At 41.3% G+C, this 27,844-nt stretch overlaps 5 protein-coding genes and 1 non-coding gene across 11 annotated transcripts; 3 read left to right on the top strand and 3 right to left on the bottom strand.

Moving 5' to 3' along the window:
• The first annotated feature begins 152 nt into the window (after positions 1 to 152).
• On the top strand, positions 153 to 5,097 carry LOC4344353 (pentatricopeptide repeat-containing protein At1g13040, mitochondrial). 2 transcript variants are annotated; one of them, XM_015792095.3, is made up of 4 exons: positions 153 to 2,785; positions 3,215 to 3,462; positions 3,617 to 3,736; positions 4,655 to 5,097. In XM_015792095.3, the coding sequence occupies exon 1, from the start codon at positions 568 to 570 to the stop codon at positions 2,563 to 2,565; it is 1,998 nt and encodes a 665-aa protein (XP_015647581.1). In that variant the 5' UTR covers positions 153 to 567; the 3' UTR covers positions 2,566 to 2,785; positions 3,215 to 3,462; positions 3,617 to 3,736; positions 4,655 to 5,097. The 2 variants fall into 2 exon arrangements, with proteins under 2 accessions (XP_015647581.1, XP_015647582.1); XM_015792096.3 differs by lacking the exon at positions 4,655 to 5,097 and adding an exon at positions 3,864 to 3,907 and having other exon boundaries at positions 214 to 2,785.
• On the bottom strand, positions 4,593 to 7,815 carry LOC4344352 (manganese-dependent ADP-ribose/CDP-alcohol diphosphatase-like). 2 transcript variants are annotated; one of them, NR_186601.1, is made up of 3 exons: positions 7,421 to 7,815; positions 5,533 to 6,727; positions 4,593 to 5,101 (listed from the first exon to the last, which is right to left on the bottom strand). NR_186601.1 is itself a non-coding variant. In NM_001422867.1 (2 exons), exon 2 carries the CDS (start codon positions 6,711 to 6,713, stop codon positions 5,748 to 5,750), a length of 966 nt encoding a protein of 321 aa, NP_001409796.1. In that variant the 5' UTR covers positions 6,714 to 6,727; positions 7,421 to 7,815; the 3' UTR covers positions 5,430 to 5,747. The 2 variants fall into 2 exon arrangements, 1 of the variants encoding a protein (NP_001409796.1); NM_001422867.1 differs by lacking the exon at positions 4,593 to 5,101 and having other exon boundaries at positions 5,430 to 6,727.
• Positions 7,816 to 11,486: 3,671 nt separating this feature from the next.
• Positions 11,487 to 12,994, top strand: LOC4344351 (galactinol synthase 2). Its single transcript, XM_015789894.3, has 2 exons — positions 11,487 to 12,365; positions 12,464 to 12,994. The coding sequence occupies exons 1-2, from the start codon at positions 11,592 to 11,594 to the stop codon at positions 12,674 to 12,676; spliced, it is 987 nt and encodes a 328-aa protein (XP_015645380.1). The 5' UTR covers positions 11,487 to 11,591; the 3' UTR covers positions 12,677 to 12,994.
• Positions 12,995 to 15,926: 2,932 nt separating this feature from the next.
• LOC4344349 (transcription factor TGA2.1-like) lies at positions 15,927 to 19,858 on the bottom strand. 4 transcript variants are annotated; one of them, NM_001423016.1, is made up of 10 exons: positions 19,540 to 19,858; positions 19,145 to 19,238; positions 18,735 to 18,919; positions 18,246 to 18,329; positions 18,100 to 18,159; positions 17,762 to 17,839; positions 17,615 to 17,666; positions 17,207 to 17,478; positions 16,863 to 17,108; positions 15,927 to 16,722 (listed from the first exon to the last, which is right to left on the bottom strand). In NM_001423016.1, the coding sequence occupies exons 3-10, from the start codon at positions 18,798 to 18,800 to the stop codon at positions 16,576 to 16,578; spliced, it is 1,005 nt and encodes a 334-aa protein (NP_001409945.1). In that variant the 5' UTR covers positions 18,801 to 18,919; positions 19,145 to 19,238; positions 19,540 to 19,858; the 3' UTR covers positions 15,927 to 16,575. The 4 variants fall into 4 exon arrangements, with proteins under 4 accessions (NP_001409945.1, XP_066168106.1, XP_066168105.1 ...); XM_066312009.1 differs by having other exon boundaries at positions 18,735 to 18,912; positions 19,540 to 19,806; XM_066312008.1 differs by having other exon boundaries at positions 19,155 to 19,238; positions 19,540 to 19,806.
• A 402-nt stretch (positions 19,859 to 20,260) lies between these two features.
• Positions 20,261 to 20,333, top strand: TRNAA-CGC (transfer RNA alanine (anticodon CGC)). The gene has a single exon. It is a non-coding gene; the product is annotated as a tRNA-Ala (tRNA).
• A 249-nt stretch (positions 20,334 to 20,582) lies between these two features.
• LOC4344347 (rhodanese-like/PpiC domain-containing protein 12, chloroplastic) lies at positions 20,583 to 23,776 on the bottom strand. The gene is made up of 8 exons (NM_001423015.1): positions 23,438 to 23,776; positions 23,078 to 23,200; positions 22,879 to 22,970; positions 22,077 to 22,177; positions 21,892 to 22,002; positions 21,392 to 21,500; positions 21,115 to 21,165; positions 20,583 to 20,996 (listed from the first exon to the last, which is right to left on the bottom strand). Exons 1-8 carry the CDS (start codon positions 23,676 to 23,678, stop codon positions 20,916 to 20,918), a joined length of 909 nt encoding a protein of 302 aa, NP_001409944.1. The 5' UTR covers positions 23,679 to 23,776; the 3' UTR covers positions 20,583 to 20,915.
• Positions 23,777 to 27,844: the final 4,068 nt, after the last annotated feature.

Below are 27,844 nucleotides of genomic sequence, written 5' to 3'. Positions count from 1 at the left end.
GCGTACATTGGGCTTTTCTGCGGCTGCTTTGATCTATATGGGCCGTCAACATGTGGCCCACTATGATCCATCCATATGGGCCGTAGTTTCTCTCATGGGCTTCCTCCTAGATAACGCCCAGTACAGCACAGCCCATCTCGAAGGTGGAGCCGTTGCCTTGCCATCTCACCCCCCCCCCCTCGTCGTCTCGTCGCCAGCCGCCGCCGCCGCCGTCTCGCCGCCGGCTGACCTCCCGCTCGATCCCCATCCGTCTTCCGCACCATCCCCCCCGCCCCATTCCTCCCCATGCGCTTGCCGCTCGGTCGCGCCATCCTCTATCTAACCTAGCTCCTCGCTTCTCCTCCCTCTGCTCCGATCCGCGCGCTCCCACCACCTGCGCCTCGCATCCTACCTCGCCTGCCGCTTCAATCCGGTACCTTCTCCACCTGCATCCTCCTCGTCTTCAGCTCCGCCCAGCGAAACAACCGGCGTGGTCGCGTCCAGTCAGCTCGTCTGCCTTGGCCCGCAGCCAGCGCCTGACTGCCGGCAAGGTGTTCGACACAACTCCCCTGAGGAGGTCAATCTGTTATGTTCTTGGCCACACGACCATCTGGGTCGTCGTCTCTCATTACCAGGCTCTGCGTGCTCCACACCGTTTCCTGGATCGTTTCATCGAGGCAGGTAGCGAGGTTCAGCACCGGCGTCGACAATGCCAATCCAGGGGCTCACTGCCGGTTGTCTGAGCTTTTCCGGCCAGTTCGCACAGAGACCAGTTGCGTTATTATTGGGCGAGCGCTGGAGTGTGGGAGGTGGTCAGAGTCGGTTGAGCTGGAGCTGGAGGGCCTCCATGTCGAGCTGGATCCTTTCGTCGTCAACAAGGTGCTCCGTGGCTTGTTGGACTCGGGGATGGCAGTTCGGTTTTACTGGTGGGCAGAGTCACGCCCTGGATTTTATCATAACAATTTTGCCATAGCGTACATCATAAGCTTGCTGTTTGTAGATGACAATTTCGCCCTGCTTTCGGAGTTCCTGGGAAGAGTAAGGAGCCAGGGGGTAGCATTTCATCGCTCTCTCTATCGGGTACTTTTGGCTGGCTATGCCCGAGCTGGCAAGTTTGATTCCGTCATAGAAACATTTGATGAGATGGTCACATCAGGTTGTCGTGAGTTCGGTGTCGATTACAACAGGTTCATAGGTGTTATGATTAAGAACTGTTGCTTTGATTTGGTCGAGAAGTATTACAACATGGCACTTGCAAAAGGATTTTGTTTAACTCCATTCACTTACTCAAGGTGGATTACTGCATTGTGTCAATCAAACAGGATTGAGCTTGTAGAGGAGCTTCTGACTGACATGGATAAATTTGGGTGCTTCCCAGATTTTTGGGCATGTAACATATACGTTCACTATTTGTGTGGTCACAATAGGTTATATGATGCTTTGCAAATGGTAGAGAAGATGACCATGAAAGGAACCGGCCCAGATGTCGTCACCTACACAACAGTTGTTAGCTGTTTATGCGATCACAGGAGGTTCTCAGAAGCAGTTGGGCTCTGGGAAGAAATGGTGAGGAGGGGACTTAAACCTGATGTTGTAGCTTGTGGTGCATTGATATTTGGTTTGTGCAAGAATCAAAAGGTTGATGAGGCTTTTGAATTAGCATCAAGGATGCTAACTCTGGATATCCAACTTAATGTTTCGATTTATAATGCCCTAATAAGTGGTTTCTGGAGAGCTGGCAGCATAGAGAAAGCCTACAAAACTGTGTCCTTCATGCAGAGAAATGGTTGTGAACCAGATGTTGTGACGTACAATATCCTTCTAAACCATTACTGTAGTATAGGTATGACAGATAAAGCTGAAAATTTGATCAGAAAGATGGAAATGAGTGGGGTGAATCCTGACAGGTACAGCTATAATATACTGTTAAAAGGGCTATGCAAAGCTCATCAACTGGACAAAGCATTTGCTTTCGTTTCTGATCATATGGAAGTTGGTGGGTTCTGCGATATTGTATCCTGCAACATACTCATCGATGCATTTTGCAGGGCAAAAAAGGTAAATTCTGCACTGAACCTATTCAAGGAAATGGGTTACAAGGGAATTCAAGCTGATGCTGTGACTTATGGGATTCTGATTAATGGTCTTTTTGGCATAGGATACTCAAATCTAGCCGAAGAGCTTTTTGACCAGATGCTAAACACCAAAATTGTTCCTAATGTAAATGTGTACAATATTATGCTGCATAATTTATGTAAGGTTGGTCATTTCAAACATGCACAGAAAATATTTTGGCAGATGACTCAGAAAGAAGTATCACCAGATACAGTTACTTTTAACACACTAATATACTGGCTTGGAAAAAGCTCAAGAGCCGTTGAGGCCCTTGACCTTTTTAAGGAAATGAGGACAAAAGGGGTAGAACCAGATAACTTGACATTTAGGTATATAATCAGTGGTCTTCTGGATGAAGGGAAAGCTACGTTGGCTTATGAGATATGGGAGTATATGATGGAGAATGGTATCATTCTCGATAGAGATGTTTCTGAAAGGCTGATAAGTGTGCTTAAGTTGAAGAACAACTAAGTTTTTCGAAAACTTGAGCTTCTAGATGCTTTCTTGCTTGTGTTGCCTACATGGACATACCAACAAGCTTGAAGGTCCGATCTACTCTTAATGGATCTAAGGCTCTAAGCTGGTGGATGGTTGAACACAGATTTCATGAACACCTCGGCTTGATGCATGCAGTACTTTGCACCTTCTGAACCAGACCATGGCACACACACCAAGGTAGCAAAGCGACAAGGTACTATTCTTTTAAACCTTCTGAAATATGGACACTATGCTACTTTTCTCATGTAAACATCATACATCTAACTGTGATTCTCAGGCTTGTACTTTAGCAGATCCAAAAGAAACTATGCAAGATTGTTCAGGGGACAGATCTAGCGGAACTAGATAATCGTGGTTATAGCTCATGTAAATCATTTATGATCGTAACTGAAGACATATGACCTGATATCTCCTATATATATGTATCGGCAAAAAAACTTTCTTATCCCCATATATTGCTACAATAGCTATGAATGTTGGTTCCTGGAACTTTTAATCACGAGCTAACACTTATCGCTAGGCTGTGACATGCAAACCCACAAAGGCAACTTTGGGGACAAACATATAAATTTTTTTCATCGGTGCTATCTATTGTTATAATGTCTGGTTTGTCCATTTGCAGATTCAATATAACATAAGATGACAGCTATGTGTTTTAACCAAATCTGGACTGGAGAAATCAGCAAAAGCTGGCAGTAAGGCAATTGGTGACAGTTCAACCGTATTTTTATCGGGTAGCAGTATATTACTTCATGAAGCAACTGGTTGTGCTGTTTTTTAATGGCAACCCGGAAGGTGTCATCGAAATAGCATCCGAACTACATTGTGGTGTTGCGGTAATCGATGATTTTGCCTCAAGTTATATGTCAGGTAGCTAATTAGCACTTGCTAGTTTGTGTTATAACCTTAAGCTTTAATTATTGAAAGATCTTGTGCAGCCTGCATGCTTATTTTGTAGTGTTTGGCATTCATGTTCATCGTATTGCTGAAGCATGTTTTTATTCATTTCTCTTTGTCGGTGCAGCTAAAATGGTGTATAAGACAGTGGATTTGGAAGATTTGCTGGTGGAAGGTTTACTGGTATGTGGCGTTGTCAAGGCAGTTGATGACCATATTCCCATATGTTCAATCAAAGCCTATTCAGGTCTGTTAACTTTCGGCAGATAAATAGTCTGTATGGTTTGCTTGTTGGGATTCCGATGGTCAGCTAATGACCTTTTAGTATCCTTGCATTTCTAACCTTTTTATTACTTCATTTCTTGTATCTACAGGGCCAAATCTTTTTAAGTTTTTGAATAAATTTCACAAAACTACATATACTTTGACCAAATTATCACAAAACTACAGATTTAAGGATATATATCACAAAACTACAGATTTAGCAACAAATTTATCACAAAACTACAGGTTTAAGACTAATTATCACAAAACTACATATTTAATAATAAAATTATCACAAAACTACATATTTTGGGGGTTAAATTCGTTGCACTAATATTATGTTTGAGTTGAAAATGTTCAAGTTTTATGATTAATTGATATTAAACATGTAGTTTTGTGATATCTTTGTTACTAAAATCTATAGTTTTGAGATATTTTATCTTAAATCTGTAGTTCCGTGATAAAATTAGTGTTAAATCTGTAGTTTTGTGATACATCATGTTAAATCTGTAGTTTTCTGATAATTTGACCAAAATACCTGTAGTTTTGTGAAATTTACTCTAAGTTTTTAGTTCTTCAGTCTAAGATTTGCGAGATTCCTGAGCTGCATACTGCAAAGCCTGTATGCAATGCATTGAGAAGGACGATTCAGGAGGTTGGCGGCCCATCTGATAAGATGGGCTAGGCCTCTGCCTGTCAGGGACCAGTCCTCCTATCCTTAAAAACCCCCCTCTCTTTTTTCCCGTTTCGTATGTAGTACTGTATACAGAGGGGGGCTGCCACCTGCCAGTCCGTTTTCGTATCCAGCATGCATTTGTGTGGGAGCAGTACAAACTGATGAACATCCTGGCAGCTTTACTTATATTGATATAACAGTCATATAAAAACTGCAACATTTCAGACAACCAGAATTGATGTGCATCTCACAATGAGGATTTTAATCTCAACTCTGAACACTAGCTCCTAATTGGTCAACAATCACTCTACAAGAACAAGAAAAGCAAGAGGGCTTGAGGCAGATCATGTTGATCGGACATTTGGAAATTATCCTGGCTAATTGAATTGACAAGTTACAAAAAGGAACATCTCTTGGTAGCAGCATTCGTGACTGCAGAAGGTCTTCTCACCCCTGGAGAAGAAAATCAGTAATTCAGAATTGGACAGATGATCAATTAATTCTTTTGTAGATAATGATCACTTGATCAAATGGCATCGAAGGATGTGAACAATATTGTATCTTAAGTGCCAGATGATACTTGATAGTAGTTCAGTTGGTTGGCGATGTAGTCATCAATGTGTAAATATGCATATTAGACATGATAAGCTTTTCACTTGATCGTCAAATTGGCTGCATAAGTTTGACCAATGTTGGTTCAGAGTTCACACAAGTAGAGAGACAGAAAAGACTATCTACAGGAACCATTTCAATTCTCTTAAAGGAAAATTGAAAACATTACAAATCCAAACAGGGTCAGGAAAATATGGTTAACGGTGAAAATTACTGGGCAAAAGCTAAGGTACCACCCCAGGAAGATAGTATTCTCTGCATCTTGCAGTTACAGTGAGATATATGGCACATAAACAATGCCAGATAAATATTAGCATATTGAATACCCATAGGTGGTTGTGAAACAAAGGGAACAGGCAAGAAGCAATCGTTGGATTGATTCATTTCTAAAATTACCACACTCTATTTTCTGATATTTGTCCAATATTCAAGAAACAAGCATGTTCTAATTTGTGATATTATCATGGAAAAAGTTATCCTACTTTATTTACCTTTCGGTTGCTTTTCATCTTGCTGCCTCTTTCCTCTTGGGAGAGAGGAGGGGAGATTAAGCGGCAAGCATAGCAGCTGCTGCCACCTCCAGTTTCCATGCTATTACATACATGTAATTATGCTGCCAGAAAATGAGTATAATGAAGTCACATGTTTCTGAATATTAATCAAAACAATGAAGTTGGATGAATTTCCCTCCGCTACACAGTTCACTCTAGGGCTCAAAACACATCTCAGTATCAGCCATTTTATCAGAACCCACAAGCAACAACTTGTCTGGATACACTTCGATGTGCCCGAATGCACTAGTACCAGGAGGACACTCCAATGCAGCCTCAAGAGTCCGGTGATGTACGCCATGCGAGTCCACAGAGTGACCTCCCTTGTGGTCGTGCCCGGCAAAGCATGCCTTAACACATTTGTACTGGCGAACAATAGCCATCACCTCATCGTAGTTCCACATGAGAGCTGCAAAAGAAGCTGAGCCAGGATCCATTGGGAGATGACTGCATAGGATGACATTTTGCCGGCGTGCTGATGCATCCTGGAGGACATCATTGAGCCATGACAACTGCTCTTTACCAACTCCACCATTAAACATCACAAACCGCCGGTCAACGCCAACCAGACCGTCAGGGCTGTTCTTGTCAGAGTTTGGGTTCTTTTCTTCCAGGAACTTCATTGCTTCGGCAGTCACTGGATGGTCACGGGGCCAGCCAAGTGCACTGAAGTCATAAGCGTCCAGGACAACAAATCTGTACTCGGGACATGGAGAGAAGTCATAGTATGCACGATCAGAATCGGTTGGCATCTTCAGCAACGATACTAGCTTGCCACGAGGAAGGTTATAGAGGCAATGGTTCCCAAACATGTGGTAAGTTGGGCCATCAAATTTCTCAAACTCATCAAGGACCTTCTGCACTGCCCACAACGATTTGTCCTTTGGGCAATATCCATCAATGATGTCACCAAAGTTGATTGAAAACTTGATGTTGTGTTGTTTGTTCCATGTGCTGACAGCCCTTTGGAGGACGCTGATGCTATGACGGTAGTAGCGTGGGACACCAAGGAATGAGCGACCATCTGGAATATCAGCGTACTGGACATCAGCAATGACACCGAAGGAAAATAAGGGTTCCCTAGAAGATGCATGGATTACTCCATTTGTCACAGCCATCATCTCTGTGATAGAACCTGGAATAGGTTTATTCAGAATATTGAATCAGTTATAATATAAGCACCATGCCACAATAACGAGGAAAGGATTTGAGCACGGTCTAAACAGGTGTTAGAACTCTACGTTGTACTTTTCTACTTTAATGCTACTCTTGCACATTACTGAAGTCATAGTCTACACTAACAAATTCACCAAACAATTTGGTAAGGCTCTGAATCTTGATTTCCCCTTAATCAGTCATAATCCCTTTTAGAAGTGTTTGACTAGCAGATTAGCTCCATATCATGATATGGGAGCGTTCAAAGTAAAATGAATCTCTTTGTATCTATATGTGATTTTTTTTTAATTGCCAAATGATTGATATTGAAAGTCTGAATTTGGATTGCGGTACTAAAAACTGGCATTCAAGAAAACTAAATTTGTGGTGATTTTCAAGAACATCGAAAGAACAACACTGAAATGTAGTACGATTACTAAAATAAAGAAGTTTGCCGTTTGCCTTGTGTAGTATTAAAATTAATGTATTGCAAAGATAGTGCGTGTTTGCCTTGTTGTATCAATTTTGACCTGAAGCAATTATCAGTGTACAAAAAAATGAAGAAAGTGGGGAACCCTAATTATTACGGAGCTGGATAATTTGATTAATTATTTGAAATATAATCAGAACAATTGATCACGTGTTGCGCAAAATCGAAAAATGATAGGCATACCGAATGGAAGAAGGGCCTTATCTACGCGGCGGTGTTCCCCAACCCCTGTCTCCACCTCCTTTCTCTACACGGAGAGAAATGGAGAGAAGAGGAGATCGAGGGAGATGAGATTACTTGTGGAGCAAGAAGAAGAGGAAGAGGCGGATGACGGCGGTGGTGCACGGCGGCGGCGAGGGATGGAGGCGGATGGCGTGGCGTGCGTGATGGTGATGGCTAGGATGGGGATCGGCGGAAGCGGCGGGCGAGGAGGGCGGATGGGATGGATTAGGATGCTCAACGGTGAGCGATGATGCGGCGGAAGCCGGCGCCACCTCGCAGGATGGAGATCGGCGGCGGCGGCGGCGGCGGGCGAGGACGGAGACGGGATGATGGATTGGGGAAGTCGCTCTGCTGCCGCCTGCGGCCTGCCTATGGCCTATGGGTCATATGCACAGGCCCATGAGGCTGGAAATTTTTCATCTCGGAAAAAGTTCACCTGCAGTCCTTTATCTTGTCATCGAGTGTTAAACCCGTCCTTGAACCGGAATACCAGAATCTTGTAAAACCATGTCACATTTGGTTATAAGACAGTATCGCTCTCCAGTTTTGGTGACTTGACGGTTGAGTCAGTGTGGGACCCATGTAGACCCCGCATATCAACTGGCAATCTTCTTCCACCTCCTTCCCATCTCAACGCAACCTCCAGGTCAGCCGACAATGAGTAGGGGAGAAGGGTGGCAGCCATCGGGGACAAGCTCAGCGACGAAGGCCCCCGGGTGAGTGGCTCCCAACGGCCGGGAGTGATCGCGTCATGGACCTGTGCACGTGTGGCGGCTGGGTCCCAACTGCAACTATAATGTCGCCTTCACTTGTGCGCGTGAGGGTTGGGGATTCTGCCTCGTCATGCTAGTCAAGCTCCTATCCCGCATGCTCAGAGCCACCCCCACTGAGATGCCCAGAAGCCAATGTGTTCAGGTGTGGATATATACAGCCAAAATGTGTATAGTATGTGGATCGGTGTTGAAGTGAACCAAACCTTGTAAGGACAAATCCTGTCATATCTTATAACCCACTAAATCCTAAAGTTCAACATGCAAGGATATCTTATAACCCACTAAATTCTAAAGTTCAACATGCAATCTAAAGTTTAACATGCAAGGACTTGCATGTTGAACTTTAGAATTTAGTGGGTTATAAGATATGATAGGATTTGTTATTTCTTTGCACCATTCTAAAATATCATACAAGTATGTTGTATTATCTATAATTCTATAAAATCATCATCCCACATAATTCATATAATATTTGAATATATTTCTTCACTATTTTTCATAGGACTCTATATACCTACAGAGTTCATCATCACTTAGTTAATGCTATTTTCTTCTTCTCTCATTAAGCCATAACGTATCAATTTTTTTAAGCCCTTATATGATTAATCTATAGTCCAATTTTTTTTCTTATTTTATACTCTCATCAGGGCAACACTAATGTATATAGAAAAACTAGTCCATATAGATGGGACCCATATATATATATATATATATATATATATATATATATATATATATATATATATATATATATATATATATATATATATATATATATATATATATATATATATATATATATATATATATATATATATATATATATATATATATATATATATATATATATATATATATATATATATATATATATATATATATATATATATATATATATATATATATATATATATATATATATATATATATATATATATATATATATATATATATATATATATATATATATATATATATATATATATATATATATATATATATATGTATGAGCTTTAACTATTGTAACCTTCACAATGTATATATATAGCAAATAATATTAGGAGAGAGAGAAAGTAGAGACAAATAACATATTTTATTCTCTATGGCCATCCCATATACTTATGGGTAGCATTTATTATTTATTCTTTTCTGTGGACTAGTTCCACAATATTGCTAGGTGGCTGAATAAAATATTGTATTGCTTATGGACTACTTTTGCACTACATTGTGGATGCCCCTAAGCTATATCATCTTAATTATTTTTAACCCTTAGATGATTAATTAAGCTACGATCGAAATTACCTTCCTTTTTTTCTTCTCTCGTAAAGCCACATCACCTTACTTTTACATTTGGATCATCATTATGTATACGGTTTAAATTATCGTAAACCATGTTAACTTATATAAACTTATATTATCTAGCTATATTATATAGGGCATGTTCACTTTGATACCATTTCAACCATACCATTTTTTTACAAAGTTAAAAAAAATGTTTACATTTAGTTTGTTGCTAAATTTGGTCAATACGTAAGAAATCCTGCCAAAATTTTAACAATATTACCGAAACTTGATAAGATTTATTATAGCTACGATCTAAATAGGCTCATATTATTTATATTTATTACGGACAGTAGATATTGTACAGGACAGCGCGCACGCGGCCATGCCGACGAGTCACGCGCATATAGCGGAGAAGGAGAAGAAGAAGCAGAAGCAGCTAGCATAGCAGGACCGAATATGAATGACACACACACACCGACCAGATCGCAACATATGTCATCCTTGAGACCTTTAATTTGACCCAACAAGGGTAAGCTAGGTATACCAGCTGATCTACTACGTGTGTTGTTGCAACAGAATGGATCAATCGTTTCTTAATTCTGCACCCACGCGTACGTACATGTGTCTGCCCTTGATATGCCCATCTACAACCAGCAGCAGTTCCAGATTCTTTTCTTTTTCTTAATTTTTACTCTCTAGCTAGTAGCCAGATTGCCAAAATACTCTAGAAACAAATTAAAAGACTGGAGGAGAGGCTTCTGCAGATACCGGCCATGCACGTTTATCCCCAACCAAAAAAAAATGAAGATGAGATTTGCATATTCTTTCCATGCAATCCCCTCCCATTTCACCACGTGCCTCCCTTCACGGATATATAAAGCGAACCATCGGAATATTGTTTCCTCAGGTTGGTTCTTTACTCCAGCGACACATGCAAGCCCTTTTTTTTTTAATATACTACGTGTTCCCTTTTATTATCCCATCCGAATTATTATAATATATTATGCAAATGGCGTAATCGTCGTCTCTTAGACCATTTTTTGATTTCCGAATAAATGGACACCAGATTTTCTAAACCACAAATGGTGTGTTTGGCAAACGAGGTAATATGAGATGTATAAGAATGAAAAGGGACGATGAATGAATGACTAGAATTAAACGAGGTGTGAAAAATAAATAACTATGATGCAATTAATATTATTTTTAAAAGATGTGATATTATTTTTCTACCCCCATTTACTGAACATACCCAAAGTTCATACCATATAGTCTGAGTGCTCCTCATTCCAGCTTCTAGCTCCTTCCGTTACTTTTTCTTTTCTTTTCGATAATTCATTTCCTTTCATTCAGTTAAGGCAGTAGGAATTGAAGGAATTGAATGTAGGAGATAAAAAAAAAGGAATTGAAGGTAGCCTCCGATCAAATCCCAGTAAACCCGCCCCGATTAAAATCAACAGCCTAAATTTTGAAGGCTGGCCAGAAATAAAAGGAAAGAAAAATCAATAAATATGGAAGGATCCCCATTGCATTCCAAACTGCAACGGATAAAGGCAGTAAAAAAAAACACCATCCGATCGAATATTCGATCGAGAGAGCTATCTACCACATTCCAACCGCCTTAACTTTCTTACCTTTAATTTACATTTACCAACCAGGTCAGTAATAATTTCTTCCTTTTTTTACTCACTTTATCCATTTCGATTTTGCTCACGTAATCACCGGCCATACCATGACGCCGAATATTCATCGCACCCAGCCTTACTTAATCAGTGGACCCCACTTCATAAATCCAGAAAGAAATATCGCGCCAACCTGCCGAGGCCCGTCCTTTCCACCGCAGCCGTTCGATCTCCCGTGCCGGACACGTGTACGTCCCAGATCCCCCGAGATAACCGTCCTCAACCGCAAAACCGCCACGGGTAGAGGCGACCAGGCTCCCTATTTAAACTCCTCCTCCCGCTACGAACTCCTCATCAAAATCTTGCAGCACACCAATCCATTGAAGCAAATTAACATTTCTCTTGCAAATTTCGATCTAGCTAGATCATTTGCAAAGCTTGTTTGTTGATCGATCGATGATGGGGCCGAACGTGTCGTCGGAGAAGAAGGCGTTGGCGGCGGCGAAGAGGAGGGCGTACGTGACGTTCCTGGCCGGCGACGGCGACTACTGGAAGGGCGTCGTGGGGCTCGCCAAGGGGCTCCGCCGCGTCCGCTCGGCGTACCCGCTGGTGGTCGCCGTGCTCCCGGACGTCCCCGGCGAGCACCGGCGGAAGCTGGTCGAGCAGGGGTGCGTGGTCCGGGAGATTCAGCCGGTGTACCCGCCGGAGAGCCAGACGCAGTTCGCCATGGCCTACTACGTGATCAACTACTCGAAGCTCCGCATCTGGGAGTTCGTGGAGTACGAGCGGATGGTCTACCTCGACGCCGACATACAGGTGTTCGACAACATCGACCACCTGTTCGACCTCGACAAGGGCGCCTTCTACGCCGTCAAGGACTGCTTCTGCGAGAAGACGTGGAGCCACACGCCGCAGTACGACATCGGCTACTGCCAGCAGCGCCCCGACGAGGTGGCGTGGCCGGAGCGCGAGCTCGGCCCCCCGCCGCCGCTCTACTTCAACGCCGGCATGTTCGTCCACGAGCCCGGCCTCGGCACCGCCAAGGACCTGCTCGACGCGCTCGTCGTCACGCCGCCCACCCCGTTCGCCGAGCAGGACTTCCTCAACATGTTCTTCCGCGAACAGTACAAGCCCATCCCCAACGTCTACAACCTCGTTCTCGCCATGCTCTGGAGGCACCCGGAGAACGTCGACCTCGACCAGGTCAAGGTCGTCCATTACTGTGCAGCGGTAAGCATTACATGATCGATCATCTCGATAATTCGATGAATCGATCGGTGAATGATCGATTATCTGATCGAGCGATGGATGGCATGATTTGATTGCAGGGTTCGAAGCCATGGAGGTTCACCGGGAAGGAGGAGAACATGAACAGAGAAGATATAAAGATGCTGGTGAAGAGGTGGTGGGACATCTACAACGACGAGAGCCTCGACTACAAGGAGGAGGAGGACAACGCCGACGAGGCCAGCCAGCCGATGCGGACGGCGCTCGCCGAGGCCGGCGCCGTCAAGTACTTCCCGGCGCCCTCCGCCGCGTAGGCGCGCTCGTCGCCGGCAGTGGCCGCCGTCAAGTCTTGATAGCTACAATAATAATTGGCGCTTATTAAGGAGTGCTAGCTATGATTAATTAGGGGACATGATCTGCATAAACATTTTAGTATTGCAGATATATCGGTCATGGTCTTACTTTTGAGTGTGTTTTTTTTTCTTTTGTTTAGTACGAGGGAACACCCAAAGTCTGTATTCAGTTTGTAAATACGTACGTATATGGTTGGTCTAACTATAAACAGATCTGCCTACTATACATGTACGTTACTGCTGATACATTTTGTAGTTAATAAAGGTTTTTCTTCTATATACCTTTGTACTAGCTTCTATGATATTGTCAATGTCTTTCTCAGTGTTGTTAAAATCACGATTCTGAACTAAAAGTTTCAAGCTCTAAGTACATATAGAATTGTAGAATCAAAAATCTTAAATAAGATTGTCAAGTTATAAAATTGTACTACCTCCAACTCAAAATAAGTGCAGCCGTGAATATCTGTGCCCAACGTTTGACCGTCCGTCTTATTTAAAAAATTGTGAAAAATTTGAAAATATTTAGTCACACATAAAGTACTATTCATGTTTTATCATCTAATAGCAATAAAAATACTAATCATAAAAAAATTTCAAATAAAACGAACAGTCAAACGTTGAACGTAAATAGTGCAAAACTGCACTTATTTTGGAACGGAGGGAGGAAGACAATCAATATTTTGATAACTTAGCGTCCTGATCTGAACATGTAACTACGTACCTAGGCCTGTGTTGTAGACTATATCTTTTCTTTTAAGATGTGAAAATTAAAGAATGAAAGGTATGATATAAGAAAAATCTAAACAAGAGATATTATGAAAAATGAAAGAGAAGATAAGAGTATAAAAAAGGGAAGGAAATCAGATACGTCTTGATCCAGAATGAAGCGGTAATTTCGGATGTTGTCATGTACATGTCGTTTGGTTTGGAAAGCGATCATCATCAAGCCGTTAATTGACATGAATGCCAAGAATGGGTTCCAGAGACGATCGATCAGCATCAGCAGCACATGCACAGGAGAGGGGGTGGTTTGGTCGGTGCACCGCCCACGCTTAGGACAATTCAATTCAATTACTGGCTGACGGATCATGGATCGAGTACGCTACCTTATCCGAAACAAAACTTGAGACTACTCCCTCCGTCCTAAAATAAGTACACATTTACACTGTTCACGTTCAATATTTGACCGTTCGTCTTATTTGAAATTTTTTTATGATTAGTATTTTTATTACTCTTAGATGATAAAATATGAATAATACTTTATGTGTGACTAAATATTTTTAAATTTTTCATAAAATTTTTAAATAAGACGGATAGTCAAACGTTGGGTACGGATATTTACGACTGCACTTATTTTGGAAATTGGGCGCGCAAATGACGATGGACGGGTGACACATGCACTCTCCTGTCTCCTGAGTCGCAATCGAATTTGCACACCTGTCGGGGTACGTGGCCAACGCCCTTCATCTTCAACCACGTCCACGTACTACCTACCTTAATTATCCACCCGTTTCTTTTTTCTTTCTTTTGCTGCTTGAATTGCACCGGTGATCCACTTAACCAATTCAAACTGCATCATCCGATAAGTAACAAATAGTACGGTTAGTAAAGTAGTCTCTCCGTTATATATTGATCATCACATTATCCAAAAATAGAAATTTCTAAAGTTATTATTAATATTACCTTGGGCAGTGTTTAGGTTCCTTCGAACTTCTAAAAATTCCGTCACATCAAATATTTGGACACATGCATGGAACATTAAATGTTGACGAAAAAAACCAATGGCACAGTTTGCATGTAAGTTGCGTGACGAATCTTTTAAGCCTAATTACGCTATGATTTGACAATGTGATGCTACAGTAAACATTTGCTAATGATGGATTAATTAGGCTTAATAAATTCGTCTCGTAGCTTACATGCGGAATCTGTAATTTGTTTTGTTATTAATATGTAATTTGTTTTGTTACTTCAAATACGTGTCCGTATACTTAGAAAAATTTTGGCACGTGAACTATGGCCTTGGTCCTTTTGTTTGACACATGTAATCTTATTGTAATTTGTATCTATGTTGCATGCGAACATTTAATGTAAGTGTTGTAGAGGGAGTTCAAGTCAGTATGTCTCTTTTTATGTTTTTTCATCACATACTTACATTAAATGAAGCACAGAGTAGTTTGCTTTTTTTAAAAAAAAATATATGATGCACAATATAAAACGGAGGGAGCAAGTAGTAGCCCCCTTGTCATAGTGCCAGGTTCAAAGTAAGCATCGCCTGGCTGCCTGAGGATTAATTCGTGAGGCAATTCGAAGGGCGCTGAACGAAAACCATAAGGAAACAGATCAAATCAAAACAGAGTTTGAGAGTAGGCGATGCATGCATGTCAACACTGTCTTGCTCCCTCCTAACCATGGCACGTACCTTCATTCGTCGCCTCACCATCGCCCTCACCGCTCGGGCGACGACAAATCAGGTACTCCCTCAGTCATAAAATTAGACTCTAACATAGTTTCTGATATACTATTTTGACCAACAAAATCTATATAAAAGTAAGATATTTTAAATAAAAGAGTTATATATTATGATAGTTTATTTAATAATAAATCTAGTGACATCAATTTTACGTGATTGATTTTTTTATTTTTTTATTAATAGTTAAAGTTGAAAATATTTGACTTATCACTGCGCTAAAAATACTTATATTTATTTTGGAATGGAAGGAGCACTCCATCCACCGTCTATCCATCCATCTATGTGTAATGTGTTTCCTGCCTAGCTTGACTACGGCTCAGCTCAGCTTGGATGAGCACGTAGAAATGAGTCATATACGTAGTATATATGTGTGCATTGAGTCACCTGGGACAGCGACCGCCGCGCGCTGCAGGCTGCCATCGTCTTGCCGTTAACTTCAGTACTCACATCAGGAAAGGGAGACCCGGCCATTTTGGCTAACCGGCCATTAATTAGTCAATTTTTTTCTAGAGTACAAGGGGCAGACGGCCTTGTCTGCCGACGGTTTTCTAAAATTGTCACACGAATCCCCAGTCTTCTTCTTGTTTCGTTACTGTTACATGTCATGACTTCTTAGGTCGCAATCACCTGTGAATGGTACAGTAATTGTCAATACTATAACAGGATAAACTCGGACCCGTTAAACATACGGAAAACATGTGCAACGCAACGCGGGAACCGTAAAAACTGGGACACTTCATCTTTCATGTCAACCGGTCTGGAGATTTCATATGCTTCTGCAGTTTAGCATGATTTCAGGATAAATTCAGACCCGTACAGGAATTATGTACAGTGCAACACAGAAACCATAAAACTGAACAGCTCATTCTTCATGTCAACTGGGAGGTTTCATGTGGAAGTAGCAGTTTAGCATGCCTGTTCATTATCTCAGGATTTGGCAGCGATGTTGAGCCCATATATATCCTTTTAATCATTTACCATGCATGCGGTCTTCTGCACCGTGGTTGCTTCAGGTTGCAGTTTCAGCTTCCCAGAGGAGTGCAGGTAAAATGGGCATCACTAGCTAACTATTACTACACAACATTATGCAACGTGAGCAGCAGAGCTTTAGTTACATTCAACACTGCATTTCCAGCCACTACATGCAGTTCTTCTACTACAACAAAACAACTCAGGACACATCCTGAATTACCCAACTTTTATTGCTAACACAATAATGCAATCGTTATAACTTACTTAGAGGCTTCACCTATTTGCATACACCACTTTAGGTACAGTTTTTAACTTTAGTCCACAGCTGCCAAACACAATTGTACAGGGAAAAACCCAATTATCTGCAGTCCATCAAAATGAGCGTCTAACCTCGTCACAGGCACACATGACCATTTTGTTACTCCCGTGGCCTAGCAAGCCACAGCGAACTCAAAGCACGCAAGCGTGAAAAGTAATCGTGTATGGCAAGAAGAGCACGCGAGGCTTGCCGGATCGTCAGAATTCGTTGCATTTGATGCAATGTCTGCTGTCGCAGGTTGTCCGCCTGACAAAAATGAAACCAAAAGAATAGTCAAAATCTAAGCTTTAATCACTGCAAAGGCGACATCTGACACGAATCACCAGTTAATAAATCCATGTTGTCAGGCAGAAGAACGATGACACTTAGAAGGTGAAGATACTTGCCTGGCAAAGGAAATTCTCGAGCGTTCCTAGTTTACCCATGGCCATTGCCATCTGACCCATGTAGTTCGCCACATTCCCAGAAGACCCTGATGAACCGAGAGATCCAGCCAAAGTATCTGCCAGAGATTGCTGCAGTGCTTCCATACCTTGTGAAAGTGCATCCTCCGCCTGCTGAGAAGATTCCTGGAGGTTGTTTAATCCCAGCAACTGCTGCTCGGTTAAAGGTTCGAGGTGATTTGCTAGGAGCTGAAATTTTGTACCATATGGTGAAATCAGTATAAATTACAGGACCAGAAAGGGGCATCAGACAAATAAGAAAATATTGAGATTTAATCTGCGGTCACCTTTAGAAGCTCAGATGGACGGAAACCACCAAGCCACAGGAAGCATCTTTCTGCGGGTGTCTTCCACATGCCTGAAAGTATATGAAACACATCGGCCTTTGCAGCTACACCCTTAACCTTGAATACCTCGTCATAATGCGCCATTATGCCATCAACAATAAGACGAAGGTCACTGTCACTTGCATGAGCATTCACTGCTGTCCTCAACTCATTTATCTGCTTATTTTGCTCCTCGAGCCATCTAGTGTATTCTAAGTCAAAAGTCAATGCCCCTGCAAAACACAAGCTTAATGTTTTAGAAAGCATGCAGCAAACAGTTAATATAAACTGTTAAAAAGATAAAACAATGTAAGTACACAAGACACAAAATGTTAATGGGTACCAAGCGATGAAAATATGACAAATTACCATTTCCACTCATGGCATGGGTCTGGTCTCCAGAGCTAGAGATGAAGATTCCCTGCAATTGAATATCCAAGAATTCTCTGAGGACAGAAGGTAGTATTTTTCAAAACTATTTTTTGATGATCCAGCATGCAACCATAAAGATTTTACCTGCTGACGAGCTTTCTGAAGTTCCTGCTCTAGCTGTGCAAGCTTCAGCTTACTGCTCTCTAGTTGTTGCACATATGCCTTAAATGTTCAAAGAGAAAATACATGTCATGGTGGATCAAAACTAACTATCACTAAAAACTGCAATTAAACAATTAAACTTGATTCATATTTGACTTAAGCCCTTGCCATCCCATATAAAAGAGATAACAACTGCGACAATTCAAATTAGATAGACCTAGTTTGCACAGGTAAGTTCACAGAATTAATCCTATGCTTTTCCAAACAAGGCTTTTTTATTCAGAGCAAAAGCGAACATAAGAGCAAATCTGCAGTAGTACCTTTTTCCTCAGCCGACTTTTTCTTGCTGCCTCACGATTTTGAGCAAGCCGCCGAATTGTCTATTGCATGCCAAAATACAATATGAAATTAATCACACAAGATTAAGTGACATTGTATACGAAAAGAAACGGAACTAAAATGTCACCTTTTGGTCCATAAGTTTGTCAGATCTGTCAGATCTATCTGAAGAGTTAGAAGCCATGACTGCACCACTATGTCCGTTTTCTAACTGCAAGTTTGAGCAACTGAGCATATTTAGAGCACTATTTGGCAGTGGATTCATAGTATCAATATGTTATCAGGGTGCTACAGCAAAACATGACATTGCGAATCAGTAAATAAAATAGATTAAAAGTATGAGTGCTTCAGTGTCAGTAGATGAAACAGCACAAGAATTGCAAGGTTTAAACGGTCAATTACATTTGATTCTTCTTACTACTGTCATAGTCAGTGGTATCTCCATTCTCCAGAAGACTATTGGTTGAGTATCTCTCAATTATCCAACTCATAGCAAGTAGAAAACGAGAAAAGAAGTTACTACCCTAACAGCACCAGCTCTATTCTTGAGCTCTAGCAGTCAATTTGATGGCATCTTAACGTGTAAAGGAAAGATGACAACCTCAAAAAGGATTACCTGGTGGTTTTTGTCGTCGTTGTCTACAACAATCGATGTGTCAGTCCTTGAACTAGCATCTGCCATTACTGGGCCTCAACAGGCCACAATCAACAGGAGACAGCAAATCACTTTGCTCTCTCCTTTCTGCCAGAAAGGTTGCAAGCACAGCCCTATGAACCGCCAGATTGATCGATGGCTGAAATCTACAGATCATTTTTTTTTTAAAAAAAAGAAGGGAAATCTTTGACGACTTAGTAGCTTACATACTGAAACCTCAAACAGCTAAGGATATCGTACAGTACATGCTTGCGCCAAATTCTTTCTAATCAAAGACAGTAACTCCTCAGGAGTTACAGCAATCGTACATAGTAGAAAACATAATAGTAGAAGAATTTAAATGATAAGCACGTGGGGACAAGAATACGCACACTGACGTACTTATGTCGATCTGAAACCCCACAGGTTGGCCAATCTCCCTGACGGACCACAACAGCTTGGACAGTGCTACTCCCCTTTGTGCCACTGGACCAAACATAAATCGAGCCAATAGATAATGTCATTACTGGACAAGCTTTGTTCTTGGGTAGTGAATTCATTCATGAACCATTTAAAATTTCCAATACAACAGGTACAGTAGACGTTTTGAATTTTGACCAAAACAAGTAGTACTAAGGAGTAAAAATAACAGCTTGTAAATACTAGAGCAATAGCGGGCGCACACTAGCATAAGAGAATTTGGTGGTAATACTAATACCCGGCCTGATACATACTACTTGATAATCGAAACCAACTCAAAAACGAAGGGGAGCGAGAGCATGCATACAGTGAACGATCGTCGGTGGCGGTTGGGGGAAATCTCGGCAAGGCACCGGCGGCGCACGACCATGATCAGCCCTCTGCCCTCCCTCGCCGCCGGGGAAACGGCACAGACTCACTCAAGGTGGGGGGAAAACAAAAAAATCCAATCAACGCCCACGTTACTCCTCCTTCCGTGAGGCCGTCGGAGCTGGCGGGGGCGAGGGACCTCCGGGAGCTAGGGGCTCTGCGGCGGCGGCGTCGCCGTGGTGGATTTGGGAGGAGGAGGAGGAGCGGAAGGGGTTTGGGGGGGAGGAAGCTTCGAGAAGGTCTCGTGGTGGTGGGAGAGTGGAGGAGGTGGAGAGAGGGAAGGCGCCAAAGTGGGGGGAGGGCGGGGTGGACTCGGTGCATGGGGTGGGGTGAGGATGACAGGTGGGCCCAGCAACAGTTGGCTCGTCGCGTGACGCAACTTTGTGGATAGGCAGGCGGCGCTGGTGGGGCCCGCCGCTTAGCCTCCGCTCACCAACTCCTCCTCCTCTTGCTAATCTCCGTCTTTGACTTGCCCACTTCAACTCAAGGGAAAACGCCGGGACACCAAAGGAGGAACGCCTGGTGAGCAAGCCGTCGCCGGCGGCCGGCGGCGCAGACAGAGGAGGAGGAGGCGACGGCGACATGGTGCAAATCATCTCACAAAAATATGGTGTATTTACATATAATTAGTAAGTGAGAGTTCAACGAATAGCACAAATGGGGGTGTAGCTCATATGGTAGAGCGCTCGCTTCGCATGCGAGAGGCACGGGGTTCGATTCCCCGCACCTCCACTTCCTTTTTTTAAGTTAGCATGTCTTGTCAGAAATTCAGAATGAAACTGATAAAATCACAAAGTTTTTTTTTCAATGATCAAAGCATGTTTGATCAGAAAATTCAGAATGAAACTTTGGTCATGAGACCCAATACTGGATCAGTACTCCCGCGAGTTCCTCCCAGGTATCTCTTCTATTCGGGCTGACAAAATGGTAACCTCCGTATAGAATTTCAGCGTTTCCCAATAATCAAAGCACTTTTTTTTTGTAAATAAAATGATCAAAGCATGTTTGATCAGAAATTCAGAATGAAATTTAGGCCATGAGCCTGGATCAGTCCCACAAGTTCCTCCCAGGTATTTCCCTTGTATTCAAACTAATAAAAGTGATATATCCTCCATATAAAATTTCAAGAGAACTGCTAGTACATGACAGCAGCATGAGAACGACAAAACTTAACTCTGAATTTCTGGTACCGATATTCCGTACAAAATCATCGTGGAAAATCCTATCATTCTATACTAAGCATGCTTTTGGTTTGGCCTGAAAAACGAACACGTAGAAAAGGCTCTGACGTTGCATTGGTGATCATGGAGATGTCTAGTAAGTTGGGATGGAAGAATCGGCTTTAACGGCATAAGCGTGAATCCCACCCGCAACATTGTAAACTTTTCTGAACCCCTGCAAAACAATGGAACTTCATGTGAGGATGCCGTTCCACTACTCAGTTGCTCTGCATTGCACATCCACCATAGAGTGCGACTACACTTTGCAAGAACTATGCGAGTACTTCAATTACCTGTGATTGCAGCCATTTAGCTACCTGCATTGAGCGCATACCATGGTGGCACTGGGGGCAAATATGAAAGGACAAGTGTTAGAATGAATAATAATAACACATTGATGCAAATGTGTGTACCAATGATGTGTGCATATTACTTCCTTCCGCAATCACCGGATCAACTCAAAATCACAATATGTAGGAGGTACTGGTGCTCTCTTTTTCATTTGACAGGTACTTGGCCTTTATGGATGCACACTGGCAGCAAGTTTCATTAGAGGAGTAACCAACTTACCAGAACATAAGTGTCCTTCTGAGGATCAAATTCATCTGTCATAACTGGTCCCCAAGTTCCAAACTGTCGAAGAGGTAGAACTTTAAACCCTTCAAGAGAAGCTTTATCTCTGCCATGCAAGAAGTAAAACTCAACATAAGCTTCATGCGAATAGGCGAACAATAACAGTAACTGTACTGAACTAGGTAACCACAACATCATGGATATGGAGATAAATACTTCATGTTTGATCATCTTAACAGTTTTTCTTTACTCCTGATAATGTGTATTTTGAAAACCACAACGAAGATGTCGTAACAGTTATTCACTGGAATATAGTTTAGAAAAGTACAAAATGTCAAAATGAAGCTCATTTTCTGTGTGAGGATGGCAATATAAGGACAGCTCTTAAAAGAAATGGACAGGTCCTAGTAGTACTATTTTGGTTAAACATGTCTATCATTTCACTGATGCGTAATTATGAGTATTATTCTAGCAATCAGGACACAGGTAAATCTTACACTTCATCAGGCTCCCGAACATCAATCAACTGAGCTTCTTCAAGAAAGTTAGGATCTTGCATTTTTGCATGAAGCTCCTCTGGTGGAATGTCTTCCACTACGCATTGTTCTCTGAAGTTAGGTGGAAAAGAAATCAATAAATATTGTTTGTATACATAGAACATAATTTTGTTACAAGTATCTACCTCTCAGCAAGCACTTGCAACAAATGCCATCCAAATTTTGTCTTACACCGTACAACCTTGTTCAAAGGAGCACCGAAAGCTGCTTCCTCAAATTCTGGAACCTGCTCAGTTCAAGTAAAAATGTTCAAACTCCATTGAAGACATTGTTAATGCCTTCACGGTGCTTACAGAAAAGAGAAAAGGAAAAAAAAACACACACAAAATTGGTGGAGCTTCACACATCAAGCTAGCAAGTGATTGTCACACTTGAATTTAATGGTTGTGAGAAGAGAGCTAGCATAGAGTAGAATAAGGGGCAGATGGATTTAGGTGTGTATGTCATAAAGGCCTGAAATTAATTAGATAAAGTACATACATCAGTATCAATGCGCTTAATAAGAAAAGACAAAACTTGTGGCATGAATTCACAGCAGTTAGTTTCCAAGGCAAGCAACCAAGTACCAATACCAAAACAATTAATTCTACATTTTTCTAGTTCGCCAATTGGTGAGGTTGGGAACTCCTAACAAATTGGAACCATCATAAAGAAGTAAGTTGACCAACGAAAGTCAAGCCAAATTTTAGTGGTAAAGTAAAAATTTATACTGCCAAGCATAAGGTTTCCAACTGCATCTTGTATGGAGTATGGACCTTATCAGCACCACCAAGCATAGTCAGAGAAACTGGATGGTTCCATAGTACATTTTAGGCATGTGATTAGCTCATTTGTAGTTTTGATCAGCCCTTTGATCAATTAACAATATGTAAAGTCCTAGATGAAAAGTCGCTACTACCATGCCAGAAAAGCATGTAAATGGAGTACCATCTGTCCTCTTCGAACCCACCCCAGCATTCCACCATTTTCTTTCGATGGGCATAAAGAGTACTCGACAGCTAAATCGCTCAAGTCTGCACCTGAAACACACACAAAAAAGCTAGATGCTGAGCAATATCCTTTTAATTAGTCTCCATGTTTATGTGAAAGTGTATATCAGCATCCACATGAATACTAGTACTAGTACCTCCTGTAATGATGTTCTTTTCAAGATCGACCAAAAGCCTGACATCCTGTTCGCCGACGAGCAGATGCTGGACAAGCAACTCCTTGCCCTCCCTGGGAGCAGTAGCAGCCGCAGAGCAGAAAACTAACAAACAGGTGTTCATGTCAATTACTTGATGAAACCATGTGGCACCATGCAAGAAGCACACAAATGCAAACAACACTAGTACTAACTAGTAACCGGATAGTATAGTAGGAAATAAAATGAAGCAAAACCTAGTATTGATACGGATGGCACATGCGAGAATAGCTAGATATCTGGTGGACATACGATACATATACAGCAGCAGAGTAGAGGTAAATGAGTAGCACGAGGACTCACCCCTGGTGGTTGGCCTGGACCTGGAGAGGGCGCCGGAGACGGGACGCATGGGAGGGTCCCTATCCCTCCTGACGGCGGAAGCGGAGGAGAAGGAGAAGGAGGGCGGCAGAGGCGAGAGGGCCGCGGAGGCGAGGAGCGGGAGGCGGCGCGCGAAGCCGGAAAACGAGGGCGTGGGGGTGGGAGCGACGGCGGCGGAAGCGTACGGGAGCTGCGCCGCCCTGGCTCCCCTCAGACCAAGCATGGCCGCGCGAGGGCGAGGCTCCGATGGCGGTGGGCGCTGCTGCAGGAGAGGAGAGGAGAGGAGGGAGGAGGAAGAAGGATTGGAAGACGAGTGAAGCCAAGAGAAAGATCCCCTCACCTCCGCATCATTCGTTCGTTCGTCAACAAGGCCGGAGTCGCTGTATGGGCTCACTTCAACTTGGGCCTGACATGTCATCCGACGGCCCATTTTACTTACTATTGGGCCTTCCTGTCCTCCTTCCACCTGCTTCCCTACCAAGAATGAGGCCCGCTTAGAATGCGGCCACCATTTCCGTTACTCGAACAAATCACCGAACTTCTCCCTCTAAAAAAATTCAGCAAACCAGCATCACCGAACATATGGTGATCCGGACCCTACCTTTAATCGTGCATCGGTCTCTTATCACTGGTAATACTAGTATTCGTACAGTACTGGTAATATATATTGCGAGGAATTAATTGAAAGCCCATATATGAACAATGAGATTCTCTCTCATCGTTCTGCCTTTTACTGGCGGTAGCTACGTGAAAGGGATAGACATTGACTGTAGTACTAGTATCTATATGTATCTTGACTGCAAACAGCAGCTATTAGTACGTATACCGGTCTAGAATGTACCATAAAAGTACTCAAGCTATATGGTCAATAATCACTCAATTGGACTAGTATCTGATCCTGGATATGCGTTTGCTTAATTAGTCAATTATGAATCGACAATGCATGCATCTGGATTCCTGATTGCTTTTGTCCTCGATCAGCAATCGATCGATTGATCTAGTCTAGGCATGCATTAGGCACATAAGTATGATCTGCATCTGCATGCTAGCTACCTGGGAATTTTATCGATCACCAAAAACTATATATCCTGATCAGTCGCACGCGCGTGCGCACGGATGTTGAAATGTACGAGCGCCTTGGGTCCGTGTGAATGAGACAATTTATCGATCGATCTCAAGGAATATAATTAATCGATCGGCAGGTCAAACTCAAAACGAATGGATGATTTTCTAGCTCTGAATTTCTCAAGTCTTTAAAAAATAGTAGCAGGCTAGCACACCCACCTTCTTCAATTCGTCGTCGAGCGGTTGCGATGCCATCGTCGATGACGGTCATCACTGACGATCAATGCTGCGCTGGATGATTTTGCTTTCAAAGAATCCAAATATAATATATATACTCGAAAACGACTTCATTTTTTGACTGAAGAGAATAACTTGTGTTTACCTGCTAGCCAATTGGCTAGAGACTGACTGGAGAGAGCGAATAGCCGTGAGACAGCTAGCTAGCTAGCAATCTGGTTTTACCGTTCATCTTTTTACCTAGATAACTTCTTGTTTGTAGATAGATGAAACACATCCTATGAATCTGGACTTTGAATGGGTTATCTCAGTTAATTCCAACCTATCCTTTGGGTAAGAGTACTTGACTGGGTGACCTCCCTCTAACTCGAACCAACAAGTCTCTTGTCTTGTCTTCCTTCCTTCCATGCGTGAATTTTTCTATGGTTAAAATTAATAACTACAGTAGCTAGCTGGTACAAATCTCCAACTAAATTTTATAGGCAGGATTTTTTCAAGGTAGCATAGCATACTAGCTCAGATTCTGAACTTAACTACAAATGTGTGATAAGGATAAAAGATTTATACATACTGCATGTTGGAATTTGAAGTCCATTAATGTAGATATTGGCTTAACTTTGGATGAAAGTTTACACATAGGATTGAATAAGATTTCTCCTTTTGTTGTTCGAACTTACTCTCTCATCATCTTTGGTCATTACGTTCAAAATTTTGTAATAAGTGGTTTCTATCTTAATTGAAGAAAATGCCAGTTCTTTTTTTTTTAAAAAAAAGGCCAGAATATTCATCATATAAAAAAAAACTTAACTGGCACAATAATATCTACTCCTGTCTCTCACCCCAGCCGCCCAATGAAAATGCTCTGATCCAATTCTCCCAAAATTTCCACTGTTTCGTCTGTTACTGCAGAAAATTACCACTGTTTCGTCTGTTACTGCAGGATATCGTTCCGAAACAGGGCTACTGTTTCTATAAAGGCACGCACATTGCACGTACGGCTGCACACCACGCTCACAAAAAGCTCTAGATAACATGCTCGGGGTGCAGCAGCATGGCCGGCAGCGGCACGGCATCTCGAAGCCACCGCCGGCGAAGAAGGGGAAGGCGGCGGCGAGGAAGTACAAGCCGCCGCAATGCCCTGGCGCCGTGAGGGTGGTGTACATAGCCAGCCCCATGAAGCTGACGGCGAGCCCCGAGGAGTTCCGCGCCGTCGTGCAGGAGCTCACCGGCCGCCACTCCAACATCGCCGACCGTCACTACGTTGACTCCACCATTGATCTCCCGCCGCCGCCGCCGCCGCCTCCAGCATACTGTGCCAGTTATGCTGCGTCGGCCACGGCGGCGGCGCCTCCCGTCGCAGCTGTACCACCGCCGGTGCTGACTCCGCCGTTGCCGCCGCAAACATTTCAGTCGTATGATCACGGCGGACAAGGGCACCGCTGGTAGACAACACTATTACTCCTAATTAGTAGATGAATAATAATGTATATATATGGAGGTTAAATTATATTATTATCTAGGAAATCAATTGAATTCACTCATAGTGAAATAATTAAGTTTTGTCTAGTTGAAACTGCAGGGCTGTAAAATTATTGTATATGAAGGTTTGCAAATTATTATATTAGTATTATTTTTTCGGTCAGGCCGGTGTGAAGAAAAGCCCCAACCAATTTTATGAAAAAAAACACTTATGAGAGGTTTTTAAATTATCAATTAGAATTCAAATTATATTATCCATTTCCACTCTATTTTATTAGCTGGTTTTGTATGAGAAACCAACATCCACCTTTTCATTTATTCTTATGCTTATTTGTACCGCTTATATTAGTAAAACTAGCATGTGGCTAGCATCATTATATTCTTTCTCATATAATAGCATATATGTTTTCTCATTATATTATTAAAATATATTACAATGACAACATAATTTTAAATTTTGCAATAACTTTAAGAAACTACTAATGTGTAATATTCATATTGTATTTTATATACGTGTTAGTTATTAATTATTTTTAATATCAAATTTTAGTTATTTGTAAATTATATATATTCCTATATGGACTCTAGACTCGTCTTTTAATATTTCTTTTTTTAATTCTGAATTTTTATTATTTCTAATTGTACTTGTATGTGGACTCTAAACTTATCTTTCAATATTCTTTAATTTTTAATTTCAAATTTCTATTACTTCTAAATTGTATTCCTATATTGACTTTAAACTCTTCTTCTCGTGTTTTTCTTAATTTCGAATTTTAGTTATTTGTAAATTGTATTTTTATACGGACTCTAAACACTATTTTTCATTTTATTATGTTTATTCTGAATTTTAGTTAGTTTTAAATTCTTATATGGACTCTATACTCTACTTCTAATATTCCTTATTTTTTAATTCTGAATTTCTATTTTTTTTCTTAATTGTATTTCTATATGGACTCTATACTCTACTTCTAATATTCGTTATTTTTAATTCCGAATTTTTATTATTTCTTAATTGTATTTCTATATGGATTCTATACTCTACTTCTAATATTTCTTATTTTTAATTCTAAATTTCAGTAATTTCCTAATTGTATTTCTATATGGACTCTAGTCTCCTCTTCTAATATTCCTTATTTTTTACTTCCGAACTTCAACTATCCCTAAATTGTATTTCTATGTGGACTCTAGTCGCCTCTTCTAATATTCCTTATTTTGTAATTCCGAATTTCAGCTATTTCTAAATTGTATTTCTATATAAACTCATATTTCAATATTCTTTAATTTTTAATTTCAAATTTCAGTTACTTCTAAATTGTATTCCTATATTGACTTTAAACTCTTCTTCCCATGTTTTTCTTAATTTTGAATTTTAGTTACTTGTAAATTGTATTTTTATACAGACTCTAAACTCTACTTTTAATTTTATTACATTTATTCCAAATTTTAGTTAGTTTTAAATTCCTATATGTACTCTATACTCTGCTTCTAATATTCCTTATTTTTTAATTCCGAATTTCTATTATTTCCTAATGGTATTTATATATGGATTCTAGCTCCTCTTCTAATATTCCTTATTTTTTAATTCCGAATTTCAGTTATTTCCTAATT

The sequence above is a fragment of the Oryza sativa genome, chromosome 7 (assembly GCF_034140825.1).
Source record: "Oryza sativa Japonica Group chromosome 7, ASM3414082v1".
In the NCBI taxonomy this organism is placed as follows: domain Eukaryota; kingdom Viridiplantae; phylum Streptophyta; class Magnoliopsida; order Poales; family Poaceae; genus Oryza; species Oryza sativa.
The sequence above is the reverse complement of the archived record's forward strand: the minus strand, read 5'-3'. Positions and strand labels throughout refer to the sequence as shown.

Bases quoted from the DNA above. Each gene is read 5' to 3' on its own strand.
- LOC4344352 (NM_001422867.1), bottom strand. From the start codon at position 6,713: ATGATGGCTGTGACAAATGGAGTAATCCATGCATCTTCTAGGGAACCC.
- LOC4344351 (XM_015789894.3), top strand. From the start codon at position 11,592: ATGATGGGGCCGAACGTGTCGTCGGAGAAGAAGGCGTTGGCGGCGGCG. The intron at 12,366-12,463 runs GTAAGCATTACA...ATTTGATTGCAG, and splicing joins TCGTCCATTACTGTGCAGCG to GGTTCGAAGCCATGGAGGTT.
- LOC4344353 (XM_015792095.3), top strand. From the start codon at position 568: ATGTTCTTGGCCACACGACCATCTGGGTCGTCGTCTCTCATTACCAGG.
- LOC4344349 (NM_001423016.1), bottom strand. From the start codon at position 18,800: ATGGCAGATGCTAGTTCAAGGACTGACACATCGATTGTTGTAGACAAC. The intron at 18,160-18,245 runs GTGACATTTTAG...GGCATGCAATAG, and splicing joins ACAAACTTATGGACCAAAAG to ACAATTCGGCGGCTTGCTCA. The intron at 16,723-16,862 runs GCAAGTATCTTC...CATTTTTGTCAG, and splicing joins TCGAGAATTTCCTTTGCCAG to GCGGACAACCTGCGACAGCA.
- LOC4344347 (NM_001423015.1), bottom strand. From the start codon at position 23,678: ATGCTTGGTCTGAGGGGAGCCAGGGCGGCGCAGCTCCCGTACGCTTCC. The intron at 22,003-22,076 runs GTAGATACTTGT...ACCTAACTTCAG, and splicing joins TTGCAAGTGCTTGCTGAGAG to AGAACAATGCGTAGTGGAAG. The intron at 20,997-21,114 runs GTAATTGAAGTA...ATTGTTTTGCAG, and splicing joins CTAAATGGCTGCAATCACAG to GGGTTCAGAAAAGTTTACAA.